Genomic DNA, 15,627 nt, shown 5'->3' on the forward strand with positions numbered 1-15,627 from the left:
CCAGTCGCGCAGGCTCAGTAGTTGTGGCTCACGGGCCCAGTTGCTCCGCGGCATGTGGGATCCTCCCAGACCAGGGCTCGAACCCGTGTCCCCTGCATTGGCAGGCAGATTCTCAACCACTGCGCCACCAGGGAAGCTCACCCTTTCTTCATTTTATTATTTAATTTCTTTATCAGTTTACTCATAAGAGGAATTTTCCATTTGAAGTAATGATCAATTTTCTCCTCAGACTGTAAAATGCTTGAGAAAAGTCTATTTACAGTACACTGTGTTGGCAGATGGTAGGATGTTTAGCACATGGCAAGCACTGAATAATAGATAATAAAGAATACCGCTTGGAAGAACTGACAGCTAAGGAAGCGTCTTTTTTTTTTAAAAATAGCCTGCCCTGCCTCCACTGTTGCACACCTGCTTCTGCAAAGGTCCTTGGAAGAGTAAACACCCAGAGATGGCACCACAGACACAAACATATAATCAATCTTACACTGTATCCACCATATTCATTCATAAACTGACTAACATTTATTAAATTCCCACGATATGTAATATAATGGGCAAGTCAAATAAAAAAAAACAGGGATTATAATACGTTAATGGTAATAGCTAAGTAGGGACATGCCCAGGGAATGACGACAACACATGACTGGGGGTGCTACACTAGAGCTGTCATTTGTGTTTGTTACAGAGCGAGATCCTAGAATCATAACCTAATTCAGGCCTCTTGCTACCTTAAAATCTTTTTCTTCATACTTTCACTAGACTAGTGGTTTTCAACTGGGGGCAATTTTGTGCTCCCTCCCCTGCTCCCAGGGGATACTTGACAATATCTGGAGAAATATTTAGTGGTCACAACTGGACGGGAGTGGTGCTACTGGTATCTAGTGGGCAGAGGCCAGGGATGCTACTAAACATTCCACAGCGCCCAGCGCAACAAAGAATTATCTGATCCCAAGTAGCAACAATGCTGAGATTGAGAAACCCTGCACTAGGCTGTGACGGAGAAGTGGATTTATTCACTGATGACTCCTCCCTAATCCCACTCTCTAGGACCAACTCAGGAGATTTAAAAATCCTATTCGGGAACTCTGAATAGCTCTAAGAAAGTCTCAGAGAATCTCTCTCATACTAGATATCTCTGGGAGGTATATTAAGGCATTATGCAAAACTTGGATGCCCCCTGAATCCAGCATGTAGGCTCACCTGAGTCCAGAGAATTCAGCCTTCTGGGTGAGGCAAGAAAGCCTGAGTCAAACCTCCAAGTGGCCCATGGCCTCACTTTACTGCCTTTTACTGGACCCAGCCACATGCACAGTACCATGGAGACGGCTAAGGGCCCGCCTCTAAGATGCTGAAGAGGTAGAGTCGGCCTCTATGGCATTTATAGTGCTCTACTTTGAAAAGGAATTTAATAAGGGAAACATCTTGGATTCAAAATGTTAAATTTAAGATACCAGGAGGGAAACTAGGCTCAGAGTAGTTTTACTTCTTCTCAGACATGTCTACCAACAGTTACATTGGGGAAATGTCAAATTTATAGATATCACTGCAACGGTAGGATTTATGCACTTATATTGAATGTCTCTGTATTTCCTGTGAGTGGGAAAGACTACCTGTGTGGGCGGCACCCATGTGTGCCATGGTAATTCTGTCTTTAAAAGGAATTGCTTACAGGAAAGACACATATGGCAAATCCTAAAAAGAAACTTCTGACATTCTTTTTTTGTCTTTAAGGATTAAACTTTTTATATTTTTTCCCTTTTCCCCCAGAATTATAATTATACGGGTATGTAGTGACACCTGGAAAGAAGGTATGAAATCTGTTCCAGGCCCAGTTCTGATTCCAGCTTCAGATGACATTCATTACCGACTTTTAAGTACAAATAAGAATGCTGTAATGGCATTGAGGCCTCCTCAGTGATTTGATATGGTTGTCCTTCCTGACTCCCCCAAGAAGAAGTCATTTTAATTTTTTTCATTATTTTCTTCAATTTCATTCTGATGTTCATTCCTTCAGGGTCATCTATGCTTCAGATACAACCCCTGCCTGCCCATGTTCAACATACACCTCTCTTCTAGGTAGCTCACTTACCAATCAACAGTCTATATCATTAAGGTGTTAAGATTTAGAAATGCCTTCATATGTTGCTCTGTCCTAATATCTTTTATATTCTTTGGAGGGACTTTGGGGATATAATGTATATCTGAGCTAATACATTTCTAAAGGCACCATGATGGGCAGATGAGGAAATGCCTTGGGGGTAGATGTGTATCAGAAGCACGTAGAATATAGAGGAGATAACATCACAGTAGCTTTCAGATGACCCTGTACATATTATGTTCTACCTAGCCCTGACACAGGCAGATTAATATGGCAACACTACAAGGGAATTTGTCATTCTGCCATCACAGTCAGCAGCAAAGCTACCTGCCTATTCCTCTAAACTGACTATACAAGGGCCGCCATTGATTTCTTCCTTTTATTAAGTCCTGAGATTCTTTTTTTATGGCCTATCTCAAATACACCTTCCTCTAGTCTGGTAACCACCACCCTATCTGTCCTTAATGATCTTACTCACACAGGTCTCTGGAGAACTCTTCTGACATCTTCCCACCCAAACCTCTCTCCACTCCAATAATATATCCAACAGTGAGATGCATATTCCTCAGGCAGAAACAATGTCTCAGGGTGTCTGTGTAACTATTCACCATTTGTTGTCTGACGTTCTGGGCACAGTGAGAACTAAACAAATATTCATCACATTTACCATGTCATAGATTAATTTACCTGTTTACTAGTCTCTATCTCTCTCTCCCACTAGATTTTAAGTTTATATAGGGATATGCCCTAGTCATCTATGTATCCATAGTGACTTGCATTGTCTCCAGCATGTGGTACACATTCAGTACATTCTAACTCAATGAATTAACAATTTTGCCTGTGTGGCAGTTAAGACTTCCTTCCACTTTGTTTTTGATAAATGAAATTTTAACCTTTATTTTTATATGAATACTCACTAAAATGATTACTAGATGGTTAATAATTACTCTGAAATTAATACAGTGTGAGACCTATACATCTCACCTCATCTTTACAGTCAAATGAGGACACGTAACTGTTTTACTTCCACTTCCCTTATATTCCCAATAATACCTTCAGGTCAGTTTCTAAATACATCCATATTTTTCAGTATTAAACAAAAGTCTTGGCACTTTAAAAATTTCCCTGAATAGAATCTGATTAGCTATGTTTCAAGTTCTGTGGGAGCCATTCAATAGGAGCAGAGGTATGAATTTGGAAAACACAGGTCATGGATGAGTGTCGACGTGACAGAGATAGGGAGTAAATCCATAGAGGCAATACCCCACAGGAGCTGCAGGAATGCTGAATTGCTTCTCCAAATAATGACCCTGTGAGCTCTGCAAGATGATCTTTGCCATTTGCCAGCTGCGTGAGCAATGGCACAGCCAGGGGTCCCCACTGCTCTGATGTATTCTTAGAGGCAGGGGAGGGAGGAAGGACCGCAAGGCTAAGTCCCATGATGCTGGACCATCATCATTGTGCATTAAGGGCCAAAAAATCATAGATGTGATCATTTCTTCTTTCAGACAGCTAGTTACAGTTGATGCTGAGTATAGTGTTGAATTTTTTTTTTTAAAGCACCTCATCTTGAAGCTAATGCTTAAGAGAAATATGAACTTAATAACAGAACGTTGGTGCCAATGCAAAAACGCATCAAAAAGTACACTTGGCGACTGGCCAGCAAGTAGTGACTGAGTGTGATCATGTCTTTCAAAATAAACATGGTGGGCCTCTTTTGATGAAGCCAAAGATGGCATTTTTTTTCCCTGACTGTTTTGTTTCTTAATGAGGCTATGCTGGTGAATCTTTCTTCACCAAAGGGCAGTAATTTTGTGCAATGGCTTACTTAGTATGGAACGGCTTACCTAGTAACCATGCCCCAGTTTCATTGCATGGCTATATAAAGCATAAAAGTTAATAGCATGGTGGGAAATATCATTAATGAAATTTTATTATTGTACATAATTTTCCAAATTAAGTTCCAATTACTTGGTAGTTTAGAGAAAATACTGAATATACAGCATTATACAGCTTGAGCTCAATAAAATACCTGGAGATTAGAATAAAATTGAAAAAAAAGAGACATGATCAGCTATCTGGAGAATAACCAACAGAGGGTAAAATAACCCTGGACTTTAATCCTAGTTCCAAAACCAACTCAATGGCTCATCTCAGGGACTCCATGAATTTGGTTCTCTATTATATTACATAGAAAAATACTTCTTTGAGGGGAGGTATATTTATGGACTTCCTAGATTTTGTTAACTATGTCCCTCATTGTTACTTAGTTCTTCATGGAAAAAAAAAAAAAAAAGATACAAAGATGAGAGCCCCAGCGGGAGCTGTAATCCAATTTGTAAATAATGGACATTAATTTTCCCCGTATCTTCTCTATCACTCGGTTCTCGAAATGTTCATCTCAAGTACAACTTTTCCATGAAGATTTACCTGATTATGTCCGCTGAAAGCTCTCTTTCTACTTTAAGTATGGAGGTGTCTTGCTTCAGCATCCTTCTGGCACTCTTCATTGCACTATCTCCTACTATCGTTGATTTAATATTTACCTTACCCTGCTAGAACATAGGCATAAGTCTTGTGGGGACACAGAGACTATCTATGAAGTGGTTGAATGAATAAAATATTCATTCACTTTATTTCTACACCGATTATACAAGGGGGCATAGGCTCTAGTCAGCTTTGGGTCTCCTTGCAAAGATACACAACTCAACTAGTTGCTAGCTGAGGTAATGCTTGTATATGCCTAGAATATATTAGTCTCATAGAAAATATGTCATGTCATTTCCCTGCTTAAAAATTTCCAGTGGCTTCTCATTATACTAAAAACAAAAGACAAATCCTTTCCCTTTCCTTACCTGTTTGGTTCTTCAGGCTCTTTCTCTCATGGTTTTTATTTTTTCACCATATCCCCTACCGCTTTCATTATCCCTCACTATGTTCTAGTCGTATTAGCCGACTTTCTGTTCCTCTAAATGATCAGGTTTGCCCCCACTTCAGGATCACTGACTATTTCTCTGCCTGGAACTTTATCTTCTAGATGTTCACATGCTGGTGCTGGTTTCTCCCTGTCCTTGTTGGTCTCTACCCAAATGTCACCTTCTAGCAGAGGCCCTTCTTTTGCTACCCTATTAAATTCCCACCTTTCAGTTTCTACCTCTTAACCTACTCTATTTTCTTGCTAGTACATTTATTATTATCATAATTATGCTATTTATTTATTTTATTGCTTTTTTGCTTACTTTTCCATTAGAATGCAAGTAACAAAATGGTAGAGAATTTCTTTGGTTCACAAAACCAACGTGAATTAGCAACCCAATAATTAGGTGTCTCAAGTCATTTCCCAGGACAATTCTTGACATGTTGATATTTTATGCTAAGCAGCTTATAGTTAGTTACTCTCTTAGAGTATCTCCCATATTATCTGATGATCAAAATCACGATGATAATATTAAAGGAGAAATGGTGCTACATGTCAAGGAATTTAAATTAAAATTTTGGAACCAAATATCTCTGATTATAGATAAATATAATCTTTTCTTGAGAGACACTTAAAAAAATCTCTACCAGGATAATCTCATGGTCAATTCAGATTACAATGTTTTTCTCAGTTCTACAGACAGTTGGGCTCTTGGGTGTCTCTTTAGGTTTAAAATCTCCGGATGGAAAACTGAGGTTGTAAATGGTCTAGATTCCCTATCTTTATTCTTCAGTTTCTTCTCACACCATACACATTAACCTCATTTAAAGACTGCTGTTTAATTAAGAATACTTTCAACTTTATTGCTTTGATTTCTAGACCCTTAATTTCCTTATTTGCATTTCCTGGTTTCTGTTATATCTAGAAGTTCCACATAGAGCTAGATAAATATGTTATTCTTCCAGGAGATAATACCCCTGACATCGCCCTGTATCTTACGCTTGTGATCGAGTGTTAGGGCAATGTCACTGACAATTTGAGGTAGGACAGAGAACCTCTGAGGGAAGTTAAGAAGGACTGCCTTGCCTACCCAGGTTTTTTGGTTTTTTTTAAATTTTTATTGGAGTATAGTTGATTTACAATGTTGAGTTAGTTTCAGGTGTACAGCAAAGTGAATCAGTTATACATACACGTATATCCACCCTTTTTTTTTTTTTCTTTTAAGATTCTTTTCCCCTATAGGCCACCACAGAGTATTGAGTAGGGTTCCCTGTGCTATACAGTAGGTCTTTATTAGTTATCTATTTTACGTGTATAGTAGTGTGTATATGTCAGTCCCAATTTCCCAATTTATCCCCACCCCCATCCTCCGGTAACCGTAAGTAGTTTTAAAAGGCAAAATTTGAGTAATTCATCAAAGTAGATTATGCTTAATCCCACATAAGAATGGTAATTCCAGTTTGTACCCACCTCGTTCATTCATATTTAGATCATCACATTTGTAGATATAGAAAATAAAGTTGTATACCTAACCTAGGATGGCTTCCTGGATATCTCATAAGGAAACAAGATCTGATCTCTCAAAGCAACTGAACACACTTGGAAGTGTCCCTACCTGTCTTTAAATTGTGCATCATCAATTCCTTTCCTATGAAGCAGATCTTGTGGCCCATAGGGTGTGTCTTTGCATTTAGAGTCTGTGTCACAGAGTAGGGTTTGCAGCAATGGGAAGAAGCCAGTACTAGGAAGGTTTCGAGGTGCAAGGTAACCTAAAAGTTAAAAACAAACAAACAAACAATAATTAGATCACTATGATGTTTGCCTGGGAAGGGAAAGGAGTGCAGTAACTGTTTTGTGAAATTATCTTCTGGATTATGACTGTTTGGGTCCCCCATGTGTCAGAAGACTTTAAAATGCTCGTTGCCCCACAAATTTCTCTTCCTGGGATTTATTCTAAGGAAATAGCTGCAAGAATGTTTGCCAGAGTGTTTCAAAAATAAATCACAGTGTACCCATATAATAAAACACAAGGCAGCCAATAAAAATGCTGTCAAATAATATGGAAAATATTTGTAATATATTGCTTATTAAAAAGAGTAGATCAGAAAACAGTATGACCAGAATAGCCATAATTATAAAAAATATATATAAATATATGTAGTATATTAAAAAATCTGGAGTGGGACTTCCCTGGTAGTCCAGTGGTTAAGACTCCACGCTTCCACTGCAGGGGTCATGGGTTCGAGTCCCTGTCAGGGAACTAAAATCCTACATGTCGCATGGCTTGGCCAAGTAAACAATAAATAAATTTAAAAAATAAAAATAAAAAATCTGGAGGAATTTTTTTCCTTGGTGGTTATTTCACATGACTTTGTTTACTTTCATTTGACTGTATATTAACTATTTTCTCCCACAATGTACATGTCTTCTTTTGTAATCAAAGTCATTATAAATGCAGCCAATCTTCCAAATACAGGAAATATTTTTGGTGTCCTCAAAATTTAACATACTAGATAAATTAATTATCCTGTACACACAACATTTTCTTCCTATTTAAAAACCAATAATAATGGTGTGAATTAATATGCAGATTTTCCCCAATATTAAAGCCACAAGTATTGTAACAGTTAATGGTTTTGTAACCTTTACTTTAACGTTTGCTTTGTAAAATATGATGATGGCATACACATGACTCAAGATGAAAGGCAGGCTGTGAATTACAAATCTTTTCACAATTAGGTTTGATACTAAAACACTAGCTTCCTCCCTTTGGGGAATACAGAGACAATGAACTTTCAAAAAAGGCAGGTTTACCTCCCGGGAGCCTGTGCAGCCCGCCACTGCCAGGGTCCGGTGATCCAGGGACAACTTCCCCGGGAGAATGCATGGCGCGCCGCAGGCTGGTGCAACGTCATGCCGGCCTCTGCCGCCGCAGGCTCGCCCTGCATCCGTACCCCTCCCTCCCCGCAAACTGAGTGAGCCAAAGCCCCTGAATCAGCTGCTCCTTAAACCCCGTCCTGTCTGAGCGAAGAACAGACGCCCTCAGGCGACCTACACGCAGAGGCGGGGCCAAATCCAAAGCTGAACCCCGGGAGCTGTGTGAACAAAGAAGAGAAAGGGAAATCTCTCCCAGCAGCCTCAGGAGCAGTGGATTAAATCTCCACAATCAACTTGATGTACCCTGCATCTATGGAATACCTGAAGAGACAACGAATCAGCCCAAATTGAGGAGGTGGACTTTGGGAGCAACGATATATATATATTTTTCCCTTTTTCTCTTTCTGTGAGTGTGTATGTGTATGTTTCTGGGTGTGATTTTGTCTGTATAGCTTTGCTTTTACCATTTGTCCTAGGGTAATGTCTGTCCGTTTTATGTTTTTTGGTTTTTTTTAAGTACAGTTTTTAGCACTTGTTATCATTGGTGGATTTGTTTTTTGATTTGGGTGCTCTCTTTTTCTTTTTTTTTTATTACTTTAAAAAAATTTTTTTAAATAATTTTTTATTTTTTATTTTCATAACTTTATCTTCATTCTTTCTTTCTTTTTTTCCTCCCTTTTATTCTGATCTGTGTGGATGACAGGCTCTTGGTGCTCCAGCCAGGCGTCACGGCTGTGTCACTGAGGTGGGAGAGCCAAGTTCAGGACACTCGTCCGCAAGAGACCTCCCGGCTCCACGTAATATCAAATGGTGAAAATCTCCCAGAGATCTCCATCTCAACGCCGAAACCCAGCTCCACTCAACGACCAGCAACCTACAGTACTGGACACCCTTTGCCAAACAACTAGCAAGACAGGAACACAAAACCACCCATTAGCAGACAGGCTGCCTAAAATCATAATAAGGCCACAGACACCCCAAAACACACCACCAGACGTGGACCTGCCCACCAGAAAGACAAGATCCAGCCTCATCCACCAGAACACAGGCACTAGTCCCCTCTACCAGGAAGCCTACACAACTCACTGAACCAACATTAGCCACTGGGGGCAGACACCAAAAACAATGGGAACTACGAACCTGCAGGCTGCAAAAAGGAGACTCCAAACACAGTAAGTTAAGCAAAATGAGAAGACAGAGAAACACACAGCAGATGAATGAGCAAGATAAAAACCCACCAGACCTAACAAATGAAGAAGAAATAGGCAGTCTACTTGAAAAAGAATTCAGAATAATGATAGTAAAGATGATCCAAAATCTTGGAAATAGAATGGAGAAAATAGAAGAAACGTTTAACATGGACCTAGAAGAACTAAAGAGCAAACAAACAGTGATGAACAACAAAATAAATGAAATTACAAATTCTCTAGATGGGATCAACAGCAGAATAACTGAGGCAGAAGAACGGATAAGTCACCTGGAAGATAAAATAGTGGAAATAACTACTGCAGAGCAGAATAAAGAAAAAAGAATGAAAAGAATTGAGGACAGTCTCAGAGACCTCTGGGACAACATTAAACACACCAACATTTGAATTATAGGGGTCCCAGAAGAAGAAGAGAAAAAGAAAGGGACTGAGAAAATATTTGAAGAGATTATAGTTGAAAATTTCCCTAATATGGGAAAGGAAATGGTTAAGTCCAGGAAGCACAGAGAGTCCCATACAGGATAAATCCAAGGAGAAACACACCAAGACACATATTAATCAAACTATCAAAAATTAAATATAAAGAAAAAATATTAAAAGCAGCAAGGGAAAAACAACAAATAACATAAAAGGGAATCCCCATAAGGCTAACAGCTGATCTTTCAGCAGAAACTCAGCAAGCCAGAAGGGAGTGGCAGGACATCTTTAAAGTGAATAAGGGGAAAAACCTATAATCAAGATTACTCTACCCAGCAAGGATCTCATTCAGATTTGAGAGAGAAATTAAAACCTTTACAGACAAGCAAAAGCTAAGAGAATTCAGCACCACCAAACCACCTTTACAACAAATGCTAAAGGAATTTCTCTACGCAGGAAACACAAGAGAAGGACCTACAATAACAAACCCCAAACAATTAAGAAAATGGTAATAGGAACACACATATCAATAATTACCTTAAATGTAAATGGATTAAATGCTCCAACCAAAAGACACAGACTGGATGAATGGATACAAAAACAAGACCCATATATATGTTGTCTACAAGAGACCCACTTTAGACCTAGGGACACATACAGACCGAAAGTGAGAGGATGGAAAAAGATATTCCATGCAAATGGAAATCAAAAGAAAGCTGGAGTAGCAATTCTCATATCAGACAAAATAGACTTTAAAACAAAAACTATTACAAGAGACAAAGAAGGATACTACATAATGATCAAGGGATCAATCCAAGAAGAAGATATAACAATTGTAAATATTTATGCACCCAACATAGGAGCGCCTCAATACATAAGGCAAATGCTAACAGCCATAAAAGGGGAAATCGACAGTAACACAATCATAGTAGGGGACTTTTACACCCCACTTTCACCAAGGGACAGATCATCCAAAATGAAAATAAATAAGGAAACACAAGCTTAAAATGATATATTAAACAAGATGCACTTAATTGATATTTATAGGACATTCCAGCCAAAAACAACAGAATACACTTTCTTTTCAAGTGCTCATGGAACATTCTCCAGGATAGATCATATCTTGGGTCACAAATCAAGCCGGGGTAAGTTTAAGAAAACAGAAATCATATCAAGTATCTTTTCCGAAAACAACGCTATGAGACTAGATATCAATTACAGGGAAAAATCTATAAAAAATACAAACACTAAACAATACACTAATTAATAACCAAGAGATCACTGAAGAAATCAAAGAGGAAATAAAAAAATACCTAGAGACAAATGACAATGAAAACATGACGAGCCAAAACCTATGGGATGCAGCAAAAGCAGTTCTAAGAGGGAAGTTTATAGCAATACAATCCTACCTTAAGAAACAAGAAATATCTCAAAAAACAACCTTACACCTAAAGCAATTAGAGAAAGAAGAACAAAAACACCCCAAAGTTAGCAGAAGGAAAGAAATCATAAAGATCAGATCAGAAATAAGTGAAAAACAAATGAAGGAAACTATAGCAAAGCTCAATAAAACTAAAAGCTGGTTCTTTGAAAAGATAAACAAAAATTGATAAACCATTAGCCAGACTCATCAAGAAAAAAAGGGAGAAGACTCAAATCAATAGAATTAGAAATGAAAAGGGAGAAGTAACAATTGACACTGCAGAAATACAAAGGATCATGACAGATTACTGCAAGCAACTATATGCCAATAAAATGGACAACCTGGAAGAAATGGGCACATTCTTAGAATTGCACAACCTTCAGACACTGAACCAGGAAGAAATAGAAAATATGAACAGACCAATCACAAGCACTGAAATTGAAACTGTGATTAAAAATCTTCCAACAAACAAAAGCCCAGGACCAGATGGCTTCACAGGCGAATTCTATCAAACATTTAGAGAAGAGCTAACACCTATCCTTCTCAAACTCTTCCAAAATATAGCAGAGGGAGGAACACTCCCAAACTCATTCTACGAGGCCACCATCACCCTGATACCAAAACCAGACAAAGATGTCACAAAAAAAGAAAACTACAGGCCAATATCACTGATGAACATAGATGCAGAAGTCCTCAACAAAATACCAGCAAACAGAATCCAACAGCACATTAAAAGGATCATACACCATGATCAAGTGGGGTTTATCCCAGGAATGCAAGGATTCTTCAATATACGCAAATCAATCAATGTGATACACCATATTAACAAACTGAAGGAGAAAAACCATATGATCATCTCAACAGATGCAGAGAAAGCTTTTGACAAAATTCAACACCCATTTATGATAAAAAACCCTCAAGAAAGTAGGCATAGAGGGAACTTACCTCAACATAATAAAGGCCATATATGACAAACCCACAGCCAACATCGTCCTCAATGGTGAAAAACTGAAACCATTTCCACTAAGATCAGGAACAAGACAAGGTTGCCCACTCTCACCACTATTATTCAACATAGTTTTGGAAGTGTTAGCCACAGCAATCAGAGAAGAAAAAGAAATAAAAGGAATCCAAATCGGAAAAGAAGGAGTAAAGCTGTCACTGTTTGCAGATGACATGATACTATACATAGAGAATCCTAAAGATGCTACCAGAATACTACTAGAGCTAATCAAGGAATTTGGTAAAGAAGCAGAATACAAAATTAATGCACAGAAATCTCTTGCATTCCTATATCCTAATGATGAAAAATCTGAAAGTGAAATTAAGAAAACACTCCCATTTACCACTGCAACAAAAAGAATAAAATACCTAGGAAGAAACCTACTTAAGGAGACAAAAGAGCTGTATGCAGAAAATTATAAGACAGTGATGAAAGAAATTAAAGGTGATACAAACAGATGGAGAGATATACCCTGTTCTTGGATTGGAAGAATCAACATTGTGAAAATGACTCTACTACCCAAAGCAATCTACAGATTCAATGCAATCCCTATCAAACTACCACTGGCATTCTTCACAGAACTAGAACAAAAAAATTCACAATTTGTATGGAAACACAAAAGATCCCGAATAGCCAAAGCAGTCTTGAGAAAGAAAAATGGAGCTGGAGGAATCAGGCTCCCTGACTTCAGACTATACTACAAAGCTACAGTAATCAAGACAGTATGCTACTGGCACAAAAACAGAAATATAGATCAATGGAACAGGATAGAAAGCCCAGAGATAAACCCACACACATACGGTCACCTTCTCTTTGATAAAGGAGGCAAGCATATACAGTGGAGAAAAGACAGCCTCTTCAATAAGTGGTGCTGGGAAAACTGGACAGGTACATGTAAAAGTATGAAATTAGAACAATCCCTAACACCATACACAAAAATAAACTCAAAATGGATTAGAGACCTAAATGTAAGATTGGACACTATTAAACTCTTAGAGGAAAACATAGGCAGAACACTCTATGACATAAATCAGAGCAAGATCCTTTTTGATGCACCTCCTAGAGAAATGGAAATAAAAACAAAAATAAATGGGACCTAATGAAACTTAAAAGCTTTCGCACAGCAAAGGAAACCATAAACAAGACCAAAAGACAACCCTCAGAATGGGAGAAAATATTTGCCAATGAAGCAACTGACAAAGGATTAATCTCCAAAATTTACAAGCAGCTCATGCAGCTCAGTGTCAAAAAAACAAACAACCGAACCCCAATATGGGCAGAAGTCCTAAATAGACATTTCTCCAAAGAAGATATACAGATTGTCAACAAACACATGAAAGAATGCTCAACATCATTAATCATTAGAGAAATGCAAATCAAAACTACAATGAGATATCATCTCACACCGGTCAGAACGGCCATCATCGAAAAATCTACAGACAATAAATGCTGGAGAGGATGTGGAGGAAAGGGAACCCTCTTGCACTGTTGGTGAGAATGTAAACTGATACAGCCACTATGGAGAACAGTATGGAGGTTCCTTAAAAAACTAAAAATAGAACTACCATACGACCCAGCAATCCCACTACTGGGCATATACCCTGAGAAAACCATAATTCAAAAAGAGTCATGTACCACAATGTTCACTGCAGCTCTATCTACAATAGGCAGGACATGGAAGCACCCTAAGTGTCCATCGACAGATGAATGGATAAAGAAGATGTGGCACATATACACAGTGGAATATTACTCAGCCATAAAAAGAAACGAAATTGAGTTATTTGTAGTGAGGTGGATGGACCTAGAGTCTGTCATACAGAGTGAAGTAAGTCAGAAAGAGAAAAACAAATACCGTATGCTAACACATATATATGGAATCTAAAAAACAACAAAGAAAATGGTCTTGAAGAACCTAGGGGCAAGATGGGAATAAACATGCAGACCTACTAGAGAATGGACTTGAGGATACGGGGAGGGGGAAGGGTAAGCTGGGACAAAGTGAGACAGTGGCATGGACGTATATACACTATCAAATGTAAAACAGGTATGTAGTGGGAAGCAGCTGCATAGCACAGGGTGATCAGCTCGGTGCTTTGTGACCACCTAGAGGGGTGGGATAGGGAGGGTGGGAGGGAGGGAGATGCAAGAGGGAAGAGATATGGGGATATATGTATATGTATAACTGATTCACTTTGTTATAAAGCAGAAACTAACACACCATTGTAAAGCAATTATACTCCAATGAAGATGTTAAAAACATAAAATAAAATAATAAATAAATAAATAAAAATAAAAAATTAAATTAAATTAAAACGGCAGGTTTAGAAAAAATGAGGGTAATTCCAAACCAAAGACTGCAGAGTAAAACCTTAACTTCCTCATGAATCTGTTAAAAAGATTGTCGGTACAGATATGTTTTTATTATAAAAAGAAAGAAGAAAAAAATAGTAAGAGCAACATGGCTAAGTATGCACTATTAGTAGAATGAAGAATAAATAGAAATTTAATCTAAGTAACTGAAATGCAGATCTACATAAAAAAATAAAATTGAAAATAAAAAGGAAGGGATAATAGGAAAGTTGGCCAGAAAAAAAGTAAAGAGAAAAAAAATAATGAAACAGAGAGAAAGATTGGAAGATGCTATACTGTTGACTTTGAAGATTGAGGAAAGAGCCAAAAGCCAAGGAAAATGGGCAACCTCTAGAAGCCAGAAAACAGATCCTCCTAGAGCCTCTGGAAGAAATGCAGCCCTGCCAACACCTTAATTTTTAACTCACTAAGACTAAATTTTGGGCTTCTGAACTCCAGAATCATAAATTAATAAGTTGGTGTTGTTTTTAAGTCACAAAGTTTGTGGTAATCTGTTACAGCAGCTGTAGTTGTCAAAACTAACACATATGATAACACCAGTATGAATTAAAGTTTCGAAAATTCAAAAGAAATTGGAAAGACCTTAAATCCATCAGACTATTCACTACTACCTTCTAAGAAGCTTCTTTTTCTGAACCCAGAAAGACCCGTGTCTCTCCTAATATTAAACAAGTGAAAATTGCAGTGAATCTTCAATGTTTTCACTGTGGCGCAGTTCCTTGAACAAGCTCAGAGCAGCAAATTACCTGTTAGCATTTCACATCACCCCTCTATAACAAAATTCTGCCACAGTGAACTGCATACAGCAAGACCTTTATAGTTCTGCAGTGGAATTTCACCACTAATGGTAAGTCACCCTTTTATACAGATTCCACCTGGATCCACTAACTCAGGGTGTGGATCTGCAAGTGGGCTTCTTCCTAGTCCATCTCAAACACTTGCAGGGGGTCGTTTGAATGGAAGGCAGATAGAAACAGATGACCCCTTTGCTCTATACCACTCATCAAGCTGATGGCGTGACTAGGCCAGTGCTGAAAACAATGGCAGCTCAGGAGAAGCCATATCGCAACAGGAAGAAAGGAAAAGAAGGGAAAATATGTCACGGGAAGAAGGTCTAGGAAGAGGTGGCACATTACATCCAGTTTTACTTACTCTGGCACTAATTACAATTTGAAAATTATTAAAGAAAAATTTGAAAGAATTTAAACCCACAACATTCTTTGCTATGGTTAACAACAGATATGCTTATTTTACAGGAAAATTCATCAAGGAATTTCTTTAGAAATAAGATCCCATGGTGTTTAAAAAGTATACA

At 38.1% G+C, this 15,627-nt stretch overlaps 1 protein-coding gene across 5 annotated transcripts in view; it reads right to left on the reverse strand.

Moving 5' to 3' along the window:
* ABCA12 (ATP binding cassette subfamily A member 12) overlaps positions 1-15,627 on the reverse strand; it is a 187,472-nt gene that overhangs the window by 120,452 nt on the left and 51,393 nt on the right. For 4 of the 5 annotated variants that reach the window (XM_036858905.1, XM_036858904.1, XM_036858903.1 and 1 more), the window contains exon 3: positions 6,631-6,784. In XM_036858905.1, the coding sequence (XP_036714800.1) occupies positions 6,631-6,784 (154 nt within the window). Of the gene's footprint in view, positions 1-6,630; positions 6,785-15,627 lie in introns of those variants that run through there. The other variant, XM_036858906.1, reaches the window with a different exon arrangement.

The sequence above is a fragment of the Balaenoptera musculus genome, chromosome 7, assembly GCF_009873245.2.
Source record: "Balaenoptera musculus isolate JJ_BM4_2016_0621 chromosome 7, mBalMus1.pri.v3, whole genome shotgun sequence".
NCBI classification, from domain to species: Eukaryota; Metazoa; Chordata; class Mammalia; order Artiodactyla; family Balaenopteridae; genus Balaenoptera; species Balaenoptera musculus.